Consider the following 21043-nt stretch of genomic DNA (forward strand, 5'->3'; position numbering starts at 1 on the left):
TTGTTTCACTCACAACATCACTTGCTAAATGACTTTGCTAGCTAGCCTCATGACCCGTACAAATATATGCAAAAATAAACCAATTTTTAGTCTTATTGATCATTCATGCTTTTTCAGTGCACCCATTGCACAACAAAATATGATTGCTAATAATACGGAGTAGATTTCATCAACATTTTGGATCACGTTGTGATCAATCATCAAAATATAGAGAGAGAGTATAAAAAGAAAATGATAGATCATGAAGTGTGATCCAAAACATTGGTAAAAGAATTCTGACACAACAAACATTTCAAATAATGATTGCTAATATTAATTATAACATAAAGTAAGGAATATTACGAATTATAATCTTGGAAGGGAGGAGCACAACTTTTATTTATGGTGCTTGCACCCAAATTCCGAAGGTTGTACTACCTGTTACCACTACCCACTGCCACTACCCGCAAAGCATCCTTAACTATATCTTCCACAAAGACAACGACTTCCCAATGCGAAGCTAACTGGGTAAAATGCAGTTATCCATTTCTATTCTCTTTGGTGAAGGAACATCATGAAGGAATGTGGCCCACTTTTTGTCAATATCTGGATGATGGCCATCCTCCATCCTCATGCATGCATTCATGTGCGCTCTTACGCATAGGTCTCCACAAGAGCGTATAAGCATCGACATCCATCCAGGCTTTGGAAAATATCAAGGCCACGTCACCAGGTTCGAGCGCCACGTCGGTCGAAGAACGTAGAATGGCCAGAGAAGTCTGAAACAAAAGAAATGAGCAAGATTAAGAAGAGCTTCAAACCCTTGAAACCCAAATTTTTCCCTGAAAATCTCGTAAACTTTCAAAGAGCTGATGTCTTACATTTTCAGGTTGTGATAATTGTTCAAATTTTTTAAGACTCAGGCTTTCACAGAGACAAAAATCACTCTTTCTTGTTAAATTTACAGCGGGCTAAAGTTTTCAACAGGATAAATAACTTCGGCAGTTGTTTTGAGATACTGGAGAAGTAGACATTGAAGCAATTCATCTCAAGTACTATAAAGGCAAAGTGGCTATTTGCTGAAGGGCCTGGATATCTGTTAATTCTTGTTATTCTGGCGCTCCTTTTTTGTTTTCTATTTCAAGCACTGCTTTATCATATTATTATCAGTAGGAGATACGGAAGAGACACAGCGAGTTTATTTTGTGGTTTATCTATTCGATTTCGAAGAAGCCTTTTCAGACAAAGACTTTGATAGCTTGAATTTATGGTGAAATGTGCCATCCAGAGGTCCGCAAATAAATTGTATGGGCTTGCTCTACACCAAGAATTTTGGCTGGAAATTTTCGGAAATGGAGGTTTTCTGACCATTGTTTTGTGTGTTGAAAATTCAAATTTAGCGGAAAAGATAGCGTTCAAGAGATTTTTCGAATTTTGAAAGCCGAAGGGCCTTTCATAGGACCAACGGTTCGAAATAATAGTCGCCACTTCAAAGTGACTTGATGTCTTTGCCAAGGCAAAAGTGGATTGAACACCTACGATCTTCTTCTCTTTTCCGACCTCCTCCGCTGGATGCACAGCAGAGAGAGGTATGCAACGAATCTTCTTCGTTCTCAGGTGGTGTAACGGCGTGTTTTCTATCATTTAAAATTTAACTTTACTAGCGCGGGCTTCTTAGAAATCTTCTGTAGGTAGCTTGGCCTCCTTAGTGAGAGCCTAACGTTTAATTTTTTTCATTGTTTTCTCCAACCACTGTTTTTCTTTGCAGTTTTATTTCGCATTTTGCAGGATTTAGAGTTGACTCAAAAAATAATTTATAATGACGGGATGACAAATTTCTCTGTTTTTTTTCTCTTTTCAATTTTAAAGCTGGAGGATTATTATTTTATAAAATTAACTCCTATCTGTGTGTCCCTGGATTTGTTTTCAGTCGTTTGCCTTTTATTGTTTTGATATGTTTTGTGCATGTCATGAAGCTGCAAATCACTAGATCTATTATAGATTATACCGATGGAAAAAATTCTATGATGCAGAGGAAGCCCCACCTAAGTATGATAAAATTATATCGAAAAGGATTATGGTAAGGTATCGTTTAGTTACAAGAACTCTGGCGATGAGTAAATTTAAGTGCACCAGTCCTGTCTTCGACAAAAATAAACTTTCTGTGCATGATATCAAATGATTGCAGTTGTACTTCATCAGATAAAGAGTCTTTGTTGTTTTGCTTGTTAACTCTGACATCAGGATGAAATGGGTGTGGTTATTTTCCCAAACTGTGAGTCGAATGAACGGAAGTCTAATATTTGTTACAAGCTGCTGTAGTATGGGGAATGACATGAAATAAAAAATTAGGTAGGGTGCACGATGGTGAGGTTTATAACCACTTGTATCATTTTTCCTTGAGATATGTGAAGTTTCTTAGCACCAGCAACTGCTGTAGTATTTGAAATCTTTCTTTCAGACTACTTGAAAGTTAAAAGAAAAGGAGAGCATCATATCACCCTTCTGCATCTTTCAGCAGTAGCACGTAAAATCTTTCTTTTAGACTGTATATTAAGATGATCAATTCCCTTCTGCTTCTTTCAGAAATTACAGTGGAGCCTTGAGCTTTATTTCTCCTGTCATGCAAGGGTAAGTCTTGGACCATTGGATCCTGTCATTTCTTTTAAAATTGAATAACCCTAAACTTCTTTCTTAAGTTAACTTCACGCATTACCATTCTCAGGGTACCTTTGTATCCCCATGGACGTAACATTGTTAGTAGATCCACCTGTTCATTTTAGTTCGTGGCTTGACATCAGATTATGGAAATGTGAATGATTGAACATGATAATTTATATCTTCAGGATGGAAATAGTTGTGAAGCTCAAATTCAATAAAATGACTAATCAAAACCAAAAATATCTCCTAGGTGGATGGTGTGCTTGTTACATATGCATGGGTACCTTTACATTTGTCCATCGAGTTCAAGATGGCGCAATGGACTATTATTTATTTTTAACATATGGCGCAATCTATTTGAAGTCAGAGCCAACTTTGTCTCTTTTGCAGGGGGCACATATATCATGTGGCCACCAATGGTTCTGCACCTGCAGTTTCTTTTCTCTGTATTTTCCCAGACAAAGCAAAAATAGATCTCTAATTCTGTTCTAAGGCTTCAGAGTCTGATATATAAGGCATCTAGGAAGTGGAAGAGACTGAAATGAAATTCCAAAGCAAGATGTTGTACTAATTTAGAGAGTTGTAACTGTTTGTCACAGTAACTGGAACTCAGTGAAGCTATTTTCTGTGTGCTTAGTTTGAATCATCTAATCTTGAACCTAGATATCATTTCTGTTGAATGGGAAATATCAAGTATATCTGAGGTATGTCTATTGATATTGATGGATTTTGCATCCAATCAAGCCCATAGTGTTATTGGATAAGATATTAATTTCTGCTAAATGAGAAATATGTCAGAGATATGGTAATGTTGCTATTGATGGATTTTCCATACAACCAGTTCGACAATATTATAGAATTAATTGTTGCTCTAGTCTATGTGATAAATCAAGAGGTACAAGATAAGAGTGTTAGGATTTATTGTAAGTTGCCATTTTATTTAGGTGTTGATCTAATTACTCGTTAACTGGAGATAACCCATTGGTTTTGTAGATAAAAAGTTGTATGGAAGGCTTCAAAATATACTTTCTGCTATGAATGCTCCATAGTTACTGAATGAGAAATATGTCCGAGATATGGTTACATAAATATTGATGGATTTTCCCGTTTGACAGTGTTGTAGAATTAATTGCTGGTCTATTCTACGTGCTAAATCAAGAGGTACAAGATAAGATTTTTAGTATTTATTTTAAGTTGCCATTTTATTTAGGTGTTGATCTAATTACTTGCTAACTGGAGATAACACATTGGATTTGTAGATAAAAAGTTGGATGGAAAACTTCAAAATATACTCTCCAATATGAATGTTCCATAGTTACTGTGAATTATGTTAGAAAAGATCAATATCAGCATAACATGCAAACAAGATTGTTTAAAAGGACCTTAACATTGTCAAAATGGACAATTTTATCAATGCGTTGGTGTATGTGTGTGTAATTGTGTCTGTGAACCCACGACACGTGTTTGTGTGAGAGTATCCCGTAAAATCTTTTTGCATTGGATTGCTGGCTTCCATTTTAGTGAATGGGAAGTTGCCTTGTTCTTGTTTAGGGTTAGATGCTTTTATCTTTCTTCTCATACTTGAGGCAAAAAGATACATAGATAATATTTTGTTATGAAAAACCCCTTGAGGAAAGTTGTATAGTGTGAATAGTTGTGAAGTTTGTTTATATCTTAGCATCTTGAGTAGTTTTAGATCTCAAGGACCTTCCCCTTTCAATTTGAAGAGGGTTTAACCTAAAAAAATTGTGTTCTAATTTTCCTTTGACATGTACTATGGGACATGAGGTAAAACATGCCAATCTTGTAGCAGGGTAATTAGTCTTATTGCCTTCAAGTCGAAGTTATTTCCATTTTCATGGATAAGATCTCTTCTAGATCACGAAGGAAATGAGTAGCTTTTGATCTTGTCTTTCAAGTATATATAAATCACCTTCAAGCAAAGACTCATGTTCATCAACTATGTCCAAACTTAGTGAGATATTTTTTGTATTGGACTAAGAACCTCTACAAACAATGGGTAAGAATGTTCATGGTAGCAATAGTTTGCCCCAACTTCCTCTATTAGGGGGAGCTAGTATTGGTCCTTTGGTTCTTGCAATATGCAATGAATCTCCAAATGGATTGAGGTAGGATTTCTGAAGTTTCACAGTAACCACACATAGCACTTTGACGAGGACATTGTAGCTGTCATCACAACATACAATATTCTAGGAGTGGCACATGAAGATGTTGTAGCCAAACCTTTTGTGAACTTTGGGGGGAAGGCATACTAGATTGCTTTCACCATCTTGTCACATGCTCAATTTACCAAATGAGAGATCAAGCACAAGAAATTCTTGTCATGTTTCGAGCTAGCTGAGGATGGCCACATTCTATTTGCACAACTCTCAAATGCAAGGAAGGAAAGCCCATTGAGGAAGTTTGTTGCCTAAATTTCTTTATGGTTATTTTGAAGCCATCTCTAGAGATCCCATTGAGTTTTACAAATATAACCTTCATTATCAAAGCCTTTTGAAATGACAAACTGGAACAAGCAGATCTGTTGGTAATACAAATACCATAAAAATTAGAAAATATTCAATCAGGCCCATGATTCAGAGCTCTACTGAACCTTTTTTACAAAGGATAGTGTTTGGTGTCACAAATATGAATATAAAACTTCATCAAATTATTCTAGCTCAGTAATATTTAATAATAGAGACATCCTCATAGGAATATATAGAAGAAATGTTTTATTGAGCATGCATTCTTGTGGAGTTAGAAAGTTGATAAAGAACATGGAGTAGAAAAAGAGGAAAATACACAACAAGAATCCATGGAAGGATCCACCAATGGTGTCCTTTTCTCAACAACCTATCATTGTTCCTTCATCAGTAGATCATTAAGATGAGTTGGAATCTTGGTTCATCATGAGCTTTGCTTGAACTCTATGACAAAAGACTATTGATCAGAGACAAATAATCTTTTGAGTTAGACATAGAAGGAACTACACATGTATATCATAATATTCCCAAACAAATATAGGTGTATATAATAGAAGGAACTACCCATGTATATCATAGAAGTTTGTTGGTAGAGTATATAATCTTCTTGATGTTGATTAAGGATCATAGTTGGAGGAAGAACATTTTCTTTCTTTTGAAGCATGTTTAAGATCTAAATCACACCTCAAGGTGGGATTGGATGTATAGATCCATTGCCAATTATTGAGATTTTCTAACAATATTGAAGGATTTGCTGAAAAACTTCCATAGAATAGATTGTGGATAATCAAATCACTTAAATTGTTCAAATAAGTGATTGTCAAAGAAATAGAGTCTCTTTTATATCTTTTTTTACCATTTGACTTCATAAAAAGGAAACATGTACATTAGATTTCAATTCTACTAGTTTACACAAGCATTAGAGATGATGGAAGTTAGTTTTTGCTAGGATGTTTGCTAGAAATAGAAGTTTGTTGGTAGAGTATATAATCTTCATGATCTTGATGAAGGATCATAGTTGGAGGAAAAATATGTTCTTTCTTTTCTTTTGAAGCATGCTTAAGATCTAAATCACACCTCAAGGTGGGTTTGGATGTATAAATTCTTTGCCAATTATTGAGATTTTCTAACAACACTTTGCGAGTAGATCTTATGTCGAGTACATAGTTTTATTTCGAAGTTTCACTCATGTCTTCATCCTCACAACTCCCTTGTATATCATTGAAGAATTAGGTGTCCAATATACATTAGTTGTTGGCAAGTTGGTGTTAGATCTGGATATCATGGAAGGAGAAGGCTATTAAGAGGATTATGAAGGAATGCATTTTAAGGTGAGCATCGGTCTTGAGGATCTGTTGCAATTGCAAGAACCTATGAGATATATTCAGAAGGAATCAAAATATTTTCAATAGATAGAGCTAACTTTCAATGAAGAAGATAATCTTAGCCATAATTCATTCATAATGTGACAAACAGATTTTCATATCTAAAACAAAGACGGTTTAAACTAAAAACTCCCAACATTTATAAATAGATAACTGAGTCCTTTTCACATGACATTAACTTCTTTTAACAATTAACAAAAAATAATTGTGTTCATGATCAATTGAAATAACTAGATCTACGATTAACTATTCACAATTGTATTCATGATCAATTGAAGTAACTAGATTAACGATTAACTAGCATAATTGTATTCATGATCAATTGTAATAACTAGATTTATGATTAACTATTCACAACTGTAGTCATGATCAGCTGAAATAACTAGATTAACGACTAACTAGCATAACTATATTCATGATCAACTGATTAACAAAATAGACAAGTAAAGTAAATGTTTAACAAGAAAAGAAGGAATGGAACATATGAGTATCATTGGAGGATCTTTAGCTGGTTGTGCAAGCTTGGACATTGGCGAGAGGAGAAGCATTGACATAGGCTTAACCTCCGAACCTCAGACCATACTTATCCTCACACATTCTATAAAATTAGAATGACCCTCTCTACCTCAGGATTAGACTTGGGATGTTCTTCAGTCTAGCCACCTGAGCATCTTGGTGTTTTGAATGTCCGCTCAGTTATGAAACAGACATGCTTATATTATTGGCGCTACTGACATCAAGTGATCATTAGATGGCAAACTTGCCTATAAACTACCTTAGCCAAGGATTTCTGATGGGTTCAACGACCCGATCACCACCGCTCGACTTCACAATAGGTTTCATTATAGGGATGAGCATGAGCTATTAAATATATTATCGTTTAAGTTAATCATGGCTTCTTTGCCGAAATCTCGGATGTATTGGTAGTTTATGAGAAATCTGCTCTTGATATCTTTTATCATGAATTGCAACATTATAAAACTTGCTCTTGAGATTAGTATCAATCATACAAGTTCCTGATACATTTAAAAGAACTTTTCTTAAAGGGAAACAAATCAACTTCTTTTATGATGATTCTGGTTACATTGAAAGTAAAAAGATAGTTCATTATGAATTGCATTGATTATTCAGCAAGTCAAAAATAACATGATCATAGACAAAGAATAGAGGTTTGGCTGCTATAGAAAATGGACATATTGAAATGGAAATCACATGACCTGATGTATATATTGAATATGTTGACTCCTTGGAATCCGAATTGACAATCTACTCTCCTTTAGACATTGCAGATGTAACTATGCACTATACTTATTTCTTAGAGGCTGAGTTCATACAACAGAGTTGTTGCTTGAATGGATGTTTAGACTAGGAGGGGCTTTGGCTCATGGGATTTTGTGATATTAGTGTTGAAGGTGATAGAGAGATTAAGGAAAGATAGAGATAAAGAAAGAAGTCAGGCGTGAGGAATGCTAATGTTGATTTGTGTCCCCTGGCAAGGCAAACAAGCATATATATAAAAGGGTGTCAGACTTCATACAAGGCTCTAGTTAAAAGAAAAGCCGTGCCTTCTTGGCTTCCGCTGGTTTCAAGATTTATATGACAATTCAAATTGCCAAATATTTAAATCGATTGTATGAGAAAGGAAAAATAAAAAGGTTGGAAGAAGAGTTGGAAAGATTATAATTTCAAATATATATATATATACACACACACACACACACACACACACACACACACATATATATACACATGTATATATATATGTGTGTGTGTGTGTATATATATATATATATATATACACATATATATATATACACATATATATATATATGTGTGTGTGTGTGTGTGTGTGTGTGTATATATATATACACACACATATATATATATGTGTGTGTGTGTGTGTGTGTGTGTGTGTATACACACACACATATATATATATATATGTGTATATATATATGTGTGTGTGTGTGTGTGTGTGTGTGTGTGTGTGTATACACACACGTTCGTGTAAGTATATCAATGGGGTGACATCAATTTATTAAGTAATTTTAATATAATGGTGCCATTTCATTTTTAATTTATATTTTTGTATATATATATAATGAAAGATCAACTAAAAACCATTTGAGGTATGTTTTATTTTTTAATTTGATTATTTTATGTTTAGATTATTTTCTTAATAGCTCATGCGGGTCCCATAAATGTATCCTGTGATCAAGTCGTTGCGTCCTTTCCAAAGAAGTTTAAGGTCACACCTGTTGATCCTGATAACTGAATTAAGCGAACATCCCATTCCGATGATCCCGTTTAGCAATGCTGTCCCCCCTCGACATCTTCTCCTGCAATCACCCATGAAAACACTTTCGCCATAATAATAATTCTATAATAATTTCATATAAACATAATAATCATTATTTTAGTTCAAGCAACAGCTAATCATCTAATAACAGTTAATAGTTAACAACCATCTTTTTTAACAGTTAATACAATGTATATAAATAACTACCTATTTCATGTGATCATGAAAGAACAATTCGTTAAATCCAACGGTTTTGAAAAATTAGGTCACAATTTTGGGATGTAACAAATAAGATCATATTTGGGTTTTCCTTGCATTATTTTTTATGTTAGCTTGAGCCCTTGATTACAAAGGTTTTAAGGATGCACACTACCAAGGTTGGATTCCCAACTCAAGTGGAGGGGATTCTATTTTCCCATCTTGAAATAGTTCTGTCCATCTAGTTTTCTTATTCATTTCTTCCCTTAGGCCTCGTTTGGTTGCTGGCATAGGAATAGAAAATTAGAATAGAAAAATGGAATGGGAATGGAAATGAGGAATGGAAATAGAAATAGGCAATTCCAATCATGTTTGGTGCACTTGAAATTCGACTAGGAATATGTTAATCTATTGTTTGGTTGTACAAAAATAGAATAGGAATAAGGTTAAGTTTTGTATTTTTAAAAACATTTTTCCAAATTTTTTTTTAATTTATTATTTTTTTAGTTAATTCATTTTCATTTTCATTTTTTTAAACAAATAGATATAATTTAAAAAAATGTTATTAAAAAAAAATTAAAAAAAAAAATTAACAAAAAAAAATTTAAAAAAAAAATGTAAAAAAAAAAATTCAAAAAAAAAAAAAAATTCAAAATTTTTTTTTAAAAAAAAAAATTAAAAAAAAATTAAAAATTAAAAAAAAAATTAAAAATATTTTTTAATGGAAAATTGGAATGGGAATGGAAATGGCCTATTCCAATAACAGATATTTTTTGGCATAGACATATGCTCATTTTAGGGACAAAATTGGAATATGTCTTCCTATTCCCAATTCCGATTGAGCTTACCAAACAGCAAATATAAAACATATTCTAATTTCGTTTTCCTATTCCACTCATATTCCAGCAACCAAACGGGGCCTTAGTGATCTCAGTTGCCATGTTTGTATTCTAGTCATATGTTTCCCTTTTCCATGATGTGTTTTCATTGATTATTGTGTTTATTTAGGTTAGGTTAGTCATGTCTTTAGGTAATGGAAATATGCTTGACTTATTTGCCCAATGAATAGATGCCAATAGTTTTTAATGAGATGGTCTATGAATAGAGCAAATTTTGACACCGCTTCTAAAATTTGTCATTTGAGCCACATTTTCTCAAATTTCACTATTTTTTTATAGAAGTATTTACTATGAGAGCTGAGAATGTCTTTTCATTCTTGTCTCCAATGCAACATACTCAATCTCAAGCTATGAGATATTGGTCATCTAGATCTTTTTAATTGAACAAGTCATATGCCTAAAAACAAAAGACAAAATGCTAGTACAAGTGGAAGGAAAGCACAATAAGTTGTTGAAGCACGATGGATTATTTGGAGGAGGTTGCAAGTGTAAAGCAAGAGAAAGGGACATATGACCGATCTCGAGTGAAATTTTGCAAAACATACCTTAAAAATAGAAAAATAAAACTTAATTGATAAAAGAAGTGCCTAAGTGGGAGATAGGATAGTCTCAAGTGGTTCAAATTCCTCAAATGCATGCCTTGATGGATCAAACATGAGGTGAAGTGGCAAGACCGAGTAGGGTGCATGCTTGGATAATAAACAACGAAGAAGAAATCTAAAATGTGCATCTAGAAAAGCATTAAATGGTGAAAAATGATTAAATGCCAGATTGTGCAAAAGAGCAAGGAGCATGCCTAGAGAGAATTTGTTAAGTGGTGGACACACCCAGTTGGCAAAAAGAAAATTAAGTGGCAAGGATGACAAAAATATAAGCACCTAAGTTTGTTGCATTGACAAGAAGCTTGTACTTGAACTCTTTTAAGTGACTAGATAGTGTTAAGTTGTGCTTGAACTATGCTTTAGTGATTGAAGAATTGCATTTAACCTTTCAATCAACATAGCCATCATAAATGGGCACCATTAGAGCTAGGTTGCATCTCGCTCATTCTTTATAGATCCTATTGTTTCAAACTTATTGCAATAGGATTTTAGTGGTTGGCAAAGTTGTTAGTGATTGGTGTTTAGGGTTTCAAGATTCTTTAGAAAACCCTAGAACAAAAGAGCACTTTTTAGAAACTATTACTTTTTAGTAGGTTTTTATATTTTGCATTGACATTGTATTTTGAAGCCAATGAAACTATTACTTAATTTGTTCTGCCAATGAAACTATTACTTAATTTGTTATTTAGGAACAAATCCCCAACAACCTAAAAATTGCAACAATGTGCTTATGATAGCACAATACTACAAATATAAAACTAATTCCATAATGCTAACATTAATTTTAATTTATTTAATACCCCCATAATAACTAAACTAGAAACAATTCCAAGTTTATCTCTAAACCAAGAATTTTTTTCTTTACTAATCGGTTTAGTAATTATGTTCACATCTAGTCCTCTATAGGACAATAGTAAAGATAGATGTCTTTATTATCAACCAACCTATAAAACCACACAAACCTTCATGGCGCATGCTATTTTCATACCTCATGCAAATCTTAGACAGGAATGTCATAAACCAAACAAGCATTTGAAAGTTTTGCAAGTTTTTTCGAAAAGTTCCTTAAGTGTTGACGCTATATTGTGCTTGACTTGCCTGGACTTGGTGAGTTTAGCAAGTACTTGGTAGTTAAGTCTCCCAGACTTGCCTTTAGACTTGTCAAGAATAGGTGAGTCCTTACTCTTGATTGTTCAGATACTTCAATATTTAATTATAGAAGAGAAAGCCTTCTTAAATAAAGATTACATGACGATGTATCTAAAAAGAAACAATTGGTTAACTGATTCTAAAATAGAAAGCTTAAAATATTGACAAGCTATTCTAATTCAAAGACTAAACATAACTTAAGATGATAACTAAGATAACCATTATAGAAATAATAAAATATATTACTACTAATGACTCCTAGAACATTGCTATATGGTGCATTTTGACTATACCCCATACACCTTTCCATCTCCATAACTTGTTTTTTGTTTAATTTTTCCTATTGCTCCTTACCATTTGATGTGATGAGTGTTTTGACTTTTTTGTTTTTGAACAATAGCTTTTCATGAAATGAAGTTTAAAAAACATTGACTTTTTCATCAAAACACAAACCCACATTTTTCTAGAAAAATCAAGAACAAGAAATACTTTACACCATACACTATAGAAGTCTTCATAGGAGCATGCAAATCAACATTTACCGAATTGATGTCAACTTTATTCGCCCATTTGACACTCCATGCATACATTTTGACTTTCTTGAAATTGTGGATTCCCATCTACCATATAAGTCTTACTATGCAAAGACAAGTATTGATAATTTAGTGAGCATATCTTTCATTCCAAATTTTATTGGCACTCTTAGGTAATACAAGTGCATGTGCTTTTTCTATTTTAGGATCAACCAATTTTATACAATCCCTTTCCTCTATCACCAACAACAAGCATTTTGTTACTTTGAAGAGTAGTTACCATTCATTTGTTTCGTTGAAACTTGACCCAAAGATATGGATTCTTAGTGACCTCTCTCTATATGGTAGGCTTTTGTTCATGTTAGGGATGTTACAAACATTCTTAATTGTATAATTTATAGTTATACCATTATTGAATGCCATTTGAACAAATCCCAAATCTTTTTACAAAATGAGCCCAACCATCACTCATGCTAATACATTCACTACCACTTTTGTCCTCAACAAAACTCGTGTCAATTTTTGAGGTAGTGTGTTGAGATGCACTAGAGTTGAAATACCAAGCTATAGGACCAATAGATTGGTTTTATGATGCCACAAAATCAATGGCATTTGTTGCATCTTGTCCATCCTCTAACAACATATGCATATCGTGACTTCTTTTGACTCCTTGTAAGATCTCGTTGTCACTATTTCTTGTCGTTTCTTGGCTCTTTGCAATAGTAGCATTTCCACCTAAATCTTTGCATTGATGTTTTGCTTCATTATGTTTTTTTTAATTCTTGCTTTGTTCACTAAATCCACTCTTTATGATGTTGAAAGTTGTTGCTCTTTATTGTGGCCATTTTTGTTCCTTTTGCAAAAGAAGTGATGACAACTTCTCAAAATCAGGAGTGTTTGCAAGTAGGTGCCAACACTCGATAAATAAATCAAATGATGGTGACGAATTATGCACTTTTATTGCAACCAAATCTTAATCATTCATTGATTTTTCGACAACTTCTAATTGATAAAAGGCCCTTCACTTGCAAAACATAGCTAGAAATAGATCCTCCTTCCCACAACTTAGTGGAAGACAAAATACTTTCTAAATACAAAGCTCTGCTAGCATCATATGCTTGATATTTTGCTAAGTTGTTTGTTCTTGTATGAGATTGGGTATAGTTATGCTGGTATGGAATTTATTTTCCTTATATATGGTAGGTTTGGGTAAGATACACACACACACAATTTTTTAAATAAAAATTTACAAAATTGTAATACTCAATAGTCAATACATTAAAGAAATGTAAAATTTTAGGGTTTTGCAAGAAAAAAATGGTTTTCTTTTTTCTTTTTGGTATTGAGCATTATTCGGTACTTGTGGTTATGTATTCAAACTCCCAAGGAGTTTCCGAAATGGCCTAGGTTTGGCATGGGGGTGCTTCCTAGGCATACCTGTACTGGGGCGTTGCCCAGGTGTATACGCATTGTGGTGCTTCCCGAAATAGGTACGGGACTAGAAAAAAACAAACTTGGTAACTTAGATATTTCGTTTTGAGACTTTCCCATAATGTTAGAGCTATAATGACATTTCTAACCTTCAACACTAATTCATCAATAGAAGATAAGTTTAGAAGCATTATAGCTTCTTTATGCCTTTTGTCATGGTTGTTTGGGTTCTTTGCAAGTTGCGCCTCCTTTTTTTAACACAATTTGACCAAAATTATCACCTTTATTAAATGGTCAGTGTTTTGAAACTCCATAAAATATTATCTTTTTAGTCAACTTTTGATAGCTAGGCAAAATCAAATTTTGGATTCTTGCCATGGTAGCACATTGTGCTAGCATTTGGATTGACAAAAATAATTAAATCAACAGATCCCTTAGATCTGGAATTTACTCTATTGAGATGTTTTAGATCACCACCATATACAATGTGTTTTTTGCTGGATAAAATTCCTCACAATTTGAAAGATATTAAATAACAATATCTTTTTAAGACATTTACAAAAAGAATTAAATTGGAAGTTTCAGCAAAACTTTTGTTTTTACAAGTGCCATAATAGGCTTACTACCTATAGTGTGAGCAATGTTTAGAGGAAAATTCTTTCTAGATCAAAAGGTACAAAATTTACTCTATTACTCCAAGACAAGTTGAAATATTTGAACACATAAAGTTAATATATAGTATATACTGCTCTATGTAGTTCGTTGACTAGTTCATCAACTCTAGGAATGGGATAACAGTATTGTATGGTTTTCTTTTTCAAAGCCTTGTAATCAATACACATTCTCATAGTGCTGTCCTATTTGACTAGTAACATGGAGGAGACAAAGGGACTAGAACTGGGCTGAATGTGACCCATTTCAAGTAGTTCTTTGATGGGTTTCTCTATTTCTTCTTTGACTTTTTGGGGATGGCTATAAGGTGTAGTGATTATGGACCTAGACCCTTCTTCCAGCTCTATGGTGTGTTCAAAACATCTTTTAGGGAGAAGTCTAGCGTGATATTGCCAAACGCCGTCTTGTTTCTCTTCAAGATAGCTTGAATATTAATATGGATGGCCTTGCCTTGGGGGGACAACTTGTCAAGAATCATGCATTGTGTGATCCTTTCTCCCTTTCCATGTGTAAATATTCTTTCCATACTCTTGGATTAAATTACTATCGGGGATCCATTGGAGTACCTTGTAGAAGGATTTCTTGCTTGTTATGTTTAAAACAAATTTCTAATAATGGGACGTCTAGGATGAATTCTTTGAAAGAGTGTAACAGTGAGATACCCATGATTATATCGATATCCCTCAACTCAACAACGTAGAAATCTTCTTGATTTGATGCTTCTCCAAGGTGAAACCTAGTGAATTTTTGTTTTTGGTACATGAGGTAGTGGTCCTATTAGCCAAGGCCCCTAAAAATCCTTGTTTATAACTTCATTTTTGCAACCAAATTCTTGTTGATAAAGTTGTGAGTATCCCCACTATCTGCTAGGGCAATTACCTTCTCTCCTCTTAGAATTATTTTGATTCAAAAGGGGTGGTGCTTGGATGCCTTTGAAATTACAACTAAGGTTTTGTGTTTTAATTCACCACACTTTTTTGTTGTTTGGATTTTCCTCTTTCTTACCTATATTTCCTCATTGGATAAGTCCTCTACGTTGCTTGGTTGGTCTCTTTTCCTGCATGTATCTTAATTCTCACTTCTCTTTGCACTTGAAGCACACTATTTCTTTGGAAGCTCTTCTTGAGTACAAATGTGACCATGCTCCCATCTCTTCATGCATCTAAAACAATGCCTTTTTCTTTGAAGTTTATCATGGTTGTCTTTAGGAGGGAATTCCTATTCATGCCAATCTTTCTTATGGGGGGTTTGGTATGTGAGTTTGAAATTAGACTCTTTGAATAGGTCTTTCTTTCGATGGCATGATTTCCCATCTTGATGCCTTTTGAACTTCATCTTCAAGTGTGGTAGGGTTGTGAGCACTTACCAATCCTCAAATTGATTTTATTGACCCTTCTATAAACGTGTATGTGAGTCTACTTTGAGACACCTTTGGTAACATAAATGAAACTTTTTAGATTTCAATAGTATAATATTCTATTTTTTCATGTTGTTTTAGTTTTATTAGCTCGTTAAAGTAACCATTTGGGGTGATTTTGATCAAACGTTTTGATAAGTTTATGTGTGAATTCATCATAAGTTGTTATGTGTTTGTGGCCTTGGGTAACAAGGCCATGATCTACAAATCATGAGCAGCTTCTTCCAAGCGTAGGATGGTGAAATTAATAGCATCTTCCTCTATCATGGGACTAAGTGAGTGATAGGTGTTTATCTTTTGGACCCATGAACTTGCTGTGACTCTTTTGGATCCATCGAAATTGGTTAGTCACTATACACAATCCTTTGTTTTAAATCTTTGTTGGATCATCTTTCCTACTAGGGTCATTTTGTGTCTTAGCATCATAATAATCCCTAAAGGAAACATGTTTCCTAACTTTGTGATCTAGTCTTGAGCATGCTTCAACAATTTCATCATGATTGTTCATGGGTGGACTATGTGCATCTATTTTGTGTTCTCCCCTAGGTATGAGGGAGGGTCTTCATAACTTAGGTGTTGATTCCTTGTTATTATTTTCTAAATGATTAGAGTTGGGATCCCCTCGCATTAGTTTGGTTAGGTCAAAGATTATTGAAAGAATTGCTCATATTTTGGAGGGCTTGAAGAAATAGTTGTGCTGTTTTCTCATTTTGCTCCATGAGATTTGAGTTGTATGTTTGTTGCGCTCCATGAAGGCCCTCAATTCATTTCCCATTTGTTCGCTCATTGTATTGTTTCAAGTGGAGCTAATGGTGGATGCATGTTTCTTCTTTTCTCTCTCCAAAGCACTCTGAGACCTTAGGCTAAGTTGCGTCAACTATCTTCTGTTCATCAAGCTAGTAGGAATGATGCTCTGATCCTAGTTGTAATGTCCCCTTTTGGGATTGCCCTAAATTTTGCCATAGAATCACAAGTTCAATTAAAATAAGAGGTATATAGCTAGAAATATAAATTACCATATAATATGTCTTTAGCAAGATAAACCCTTGAATAGGTCCTACAATCGTGTTAGATGAAATATGCAGTATAATTCGTGAGATCAGATATGTCTTTCAAATATTTCTACAAGGGTTAGGGTATGCTATAAATGCACGTATATTACTAATCATTCCAATCTATTCAAATAAATCATACAATTGCTCTTGAACTTAAGAAACCAAGCATTGATAGTTCCATTCCCTTCATCAGCCATAATGGGGGTTGAAGAAGAGGCATGTTAGGGTGCCCTTAATTCACCACAACTAAGGCCAAGAGTGTGGAGTAACCAAATTTGACCTTTTTCTCCCAAGTTACTAGAGCTCTTGTCCATCCAGAATGAGGTGGGCCACTTACAAGGGGAATACGTATTTGCTTGTCCAATCATGACTCCGCAATAGGGTGCCTTAAATTCACCACAACTAAGCCCAAGAGCACGGAGCATCCAAACTGATCTCTTTGCCTCAAGTGGCAGGAGCTCTTGCTCATCCAGCATGTGGTGGGCTGCTTAGAGAGGGAATACGTATCTGCTGTCCTTATTGAGGTCCTCCCTAAGCCTTATGGCAACTCATAGAGATTTCAATACATAAATGATTACATAGATAAATTACTACCATCGTAATAAAGGATATATATAGATTATAATGCAATTTTAAAATATTGATACATATCTTATCAATATCTTGCATTCTACAAATGAATAAATTCTGATCCTTGTGATATATATCTGCTTGACTGGGCACAATCTGATTTGCTCTTCCTTGACGCCCTTCTCCAATGAGGACTTCTTAGTTCTACATTTTATATCTTGATGTTTTTATGAAGAGAGACAACCTTCAAAAGATGCCAACCCTTAAGAATGGCCATGACCCTTCTTAATGATGCTTCTTCAGAAACAACACAATCACTGCCATGTTTATTTATTAATTGCTGCTTCGGATGCCTTAATCGCTGTTTAGCAAAATACAAATGTTGTTTCCTTTGCCTTTATACTAATCACCACTCCTCCAATAGTAGAATCACTGCTTATAATATATTGCTACTCTTTAATCACTGTCCTTTAAGTGATCATTAATGTTCATCATTATCCTTTTTTAATCACCACATGGTAGCTGCCTTCTCCATCTGACTTATAATTATTGCCTCTATGTATTACTTCCTACAGAAAATGGTGAAGTCTTCTAAATAAGATGTTTTTCTTGAGCATTGACATCTTTTCATGGTGGGGCCTGACATCTTTAAAACATAGCTGAAGTTCTTAGTTTATGGAAGCAGTTTTTAGGGATTTCAACAATGGTAATTTTTGGTTGAAGCTATTTTAAAATATTTTCAAAGCACCATTGTTCAATGGTTGATCCGTATGCTTTTGTTTATTTTTTGATTTTTTATATGCAATGGAGTGGACTCAAATCAAATTAACATATAATTAAAATAACAATAAATAGAAAATAAAACAGAAGCAAAAACAAAGTACCCATAGCAGCCTAGCAGAAAACATTTGGAGGAACATTAAAATAAAAATGGAAATTTAGGAATATGTTATGCTTACTTATTTTTGAAATGTTGCTGAATAAAAGACAAATAAGAGGTGGAATGTAGTGCTAACTCTTTCCAAATATCTGCAAATTCTTCTGCCACCACTACTAAATAAAGAGTGAAAATGAAAAATGTGCACTTTTTAGCCTAAACAGTTTTATCCACCCATGGTTGAGCTCTCAATCGTAAAACATAATTTATTACGACTTATCAGTAAGTTTTTCCGAAGTTGCAGGTGAGATATTCTGAAAAACATGGGCCTGAGTCATTGTGCAAGTAACTCACAAGTTATGATGAGTTTTCTGCAAGTTTTGCGTCAATGAATTACATAATTGACTAGCTGAAATCTTACAAGAACAGTTTTTTACCAGATCTAGAAACATGAAGGTGATAGAAAGCTTCACTATTCAAACTCTAGTGTTCTAATATATGAAAGAGAGGGAAAGCATTATATGTGACAGATATGATTTATTAGGTATGATTAGATTTTGTTCAACAAGCTGGATTTTTGTTTTAAATTTTCTTTAAAGAGAGACTATCACATCTATTTATGAGCAACATGTTAGCATTTATGCTGATGGTATTCCTTTTGGGGAGTAACCTAAGCATTGTGAACATTTGAGAGATTGACATGTTGCATTCATGATTGTGCTTGTCATTGATGTCAACATAGTATTGTTTATGTAAAGACTGACAGAGTAGCAGATTGCGAATGAGGTCGTACACATTGTGTATTGATGATGAAGTCAAGCGTGGTTGAGGATATGTTATACAATATGTCCTAATGACATGGACAAGTGCGCATGTAGAAAGTCGAAGACATGTGAAAGTTATTTATGATTTACAGAAGACAATATGCATACAAAGTACCTTAGAAGTGGTTTCTAGTGTTTAGATTGTATCTCCTAATAGGGATAGAATTGTGATGAGTGAAGTTAGACAGTGACAATAGATAGCCTGATGATGACATCAACAGGTGTGCAAGGTCCGAGGTCGCACGCTTGAGAAGTTGTGAAGACTGTAAGCCGACATCGTTCTGTAATTGTGAAAAGATGTAATGAATTGTATTATCTTAATAAGGTCCTATTGTAATTAATTGGGAAAGCCTCAAGGCCGACTCAATGAGTTATTTTGAGAACATGGTATAAAGGAAAATAATTTTCCTTGTGATGAAGTGTGTAACGAATGAGTTGTAATTGAACTTGTATTGGATATGCGAAGTTGGTAAATGTGAGTAAGTAATCAAAGGGATTTGTGTGATGCGAAGTTGAAGATCAAGTATTGAGATCTGTAAGCTATTTAGTGAGGTATTGACATAGTAAGAGGGCAAAGCAAGAGTTCAAGTTGCTGAGATCAGTTTCACTTCTATTATTCTGAAAGGAATAAGACAAGTGCGCATGTAGAAAATCGAATAGATGTTAAAGTTATTTATGATTTACAGAAGACAATGTGCATATAGAGTACCTTAGAAGTGGTTTTTGGTGTTCGGATTGTATCTCCTAATAGGGATGGAATTGTGATGAGCGAAGTTAGCTGGTGACAATAGATAGCCTGATGATGACATCAACGGGTGTGCGAGGTCCGAGGTCGCACGTCTGAGAAGTTGTGAAGACTGTGAGCCGACATCATTCTGTAATTGTGAAAAGATGTAACGAATTGTATTATCTTAATAAGGTCCTATTGTAATTAGTTGGGAAAGCCTCAAGGCCGACTCAATGAGTTATTTTGAGAACATGGTATAAAGGAAAATAAATTTCCTTGAAATGAAGTGTGTAACGAATGAGTTGTAAGAGAACTTGTATTGGATATGCGAAGTTGGTAAATGTGAGTAAGTAATCAAAGGGATCAGTGTGATGCAAAGTTGAAGATCAGTTATTGAGATCTGGAAGCTATTTAGTGAGGTATTGACAAAGTAAAAGGACAAAGCAAGAGTTCAAGTTGCTGAGATCAGTTTCACTTCTATTATTCTGAAAGGAATAATATAGAGGCTAGTTGGACAGTGAGTTAGGTGGTCTTGCCCTTGAAGCTATTTGGATAGTGGGTCCATCTGCCTTCTACAATTCCTAACAGGGTTGGAATCTCTTCGCAGGGATTCAAAGTCTCCTAACAGGCACTGATATGTATTGAATGTATTTCATTGGCTCCTAACAGAGTCCATCCTCTTACAAGGAACTTTTATATTAGTACATCATTTTGTTGGTACCATCCCCACTTGGGTTTTCCTTCTGATCAAGGGTTTCCCTAGTTAACTATCTGTTGTTACTGTGTATGTGTATCTTCTTATGGTTGCTGATTATATTGTTCACATGTTTAAGGTTAATTGGTTGATAAAAGTCATATAGATCTGATAACTGATTCAGCCCCCCCTCTTAGTTATCTTGGTGGACTTTACTTTCTAACACAACACTGGCTTCCATTCAGTTGAAAATTGCATTCCCTTAACATTGGCTAGAAAATTACAAAGTTTCATAGTCAAAAGGGGAGAAAAGTTTTCTGGTATTGGACATAAAATTTTGCAAACCTAGCAGCTCTTAGAAAAAGGCTTGTGACTTATAAAATCTTCTTATTTATGTCTACTGTTTTAAAAGTTATTACTAAAAATTTAACAACCAACTTCTCACTTTTGCATTACATCATACAATGGGATTGATCCTTCATTTTGAAGATTTTAAAGTGCTCAGAGATGTAATCTGGTTGAAATGACCTTATATCAGAGGTTCTAGGCCATCATGAACCAATTTGAAAACCTATCTCTTCTTTC

At 34.2% G+C, this 21043-nt stretch overlaps 1 protein-coding gene across 4 annotated transcripts in view; it reads left to right on the top strand.

Annotated features, from left to right (window-relative positions):
• Positions 1-679: 679 nt before the first annotated feature.
• The window catches only part of GI (gigantea protein (GI)), a 136605-nt gene continuing 116241 nt past the window's right edge, over positions 680-21043 (top strand). The window contains exons 1-2 of one of the 4 annotated variants that reach the window (XM_089822604.1): positions 797-1284; positions 1380-1568. In XM_089822604.1, the coding sequence (XP_089678730.1) occupies positions 1482-1568 (87 nt within the window). In that variant the 5' untranslated portion in view covers positions 797-1284; positions 1380-1481. Of the gene's footprint in view, positions 1569-3755; positions 3802-21043 lie in introns of all 4 variants that reach the window. The other 3 variants (XM_089822605.1, XM_089822602.1, XM_089822606.1) reach the window with 3 other exon arrangements.

Source organism: Cupressus sempervirens, chromosome 3, assembly GCF_028749045.1.
Source record: "Cupressus sempervirens isolate cs-2001-9-10 chromosome 3, ASM2874904v1, whole genome shotgun sequence".
Lineage (NCBI taxonomy): Eukaryota > Viridiplantae > Streptophyta > Pinopsida > Cupressales > Cupressaceae > Cupressus > Cupressus sempervirens.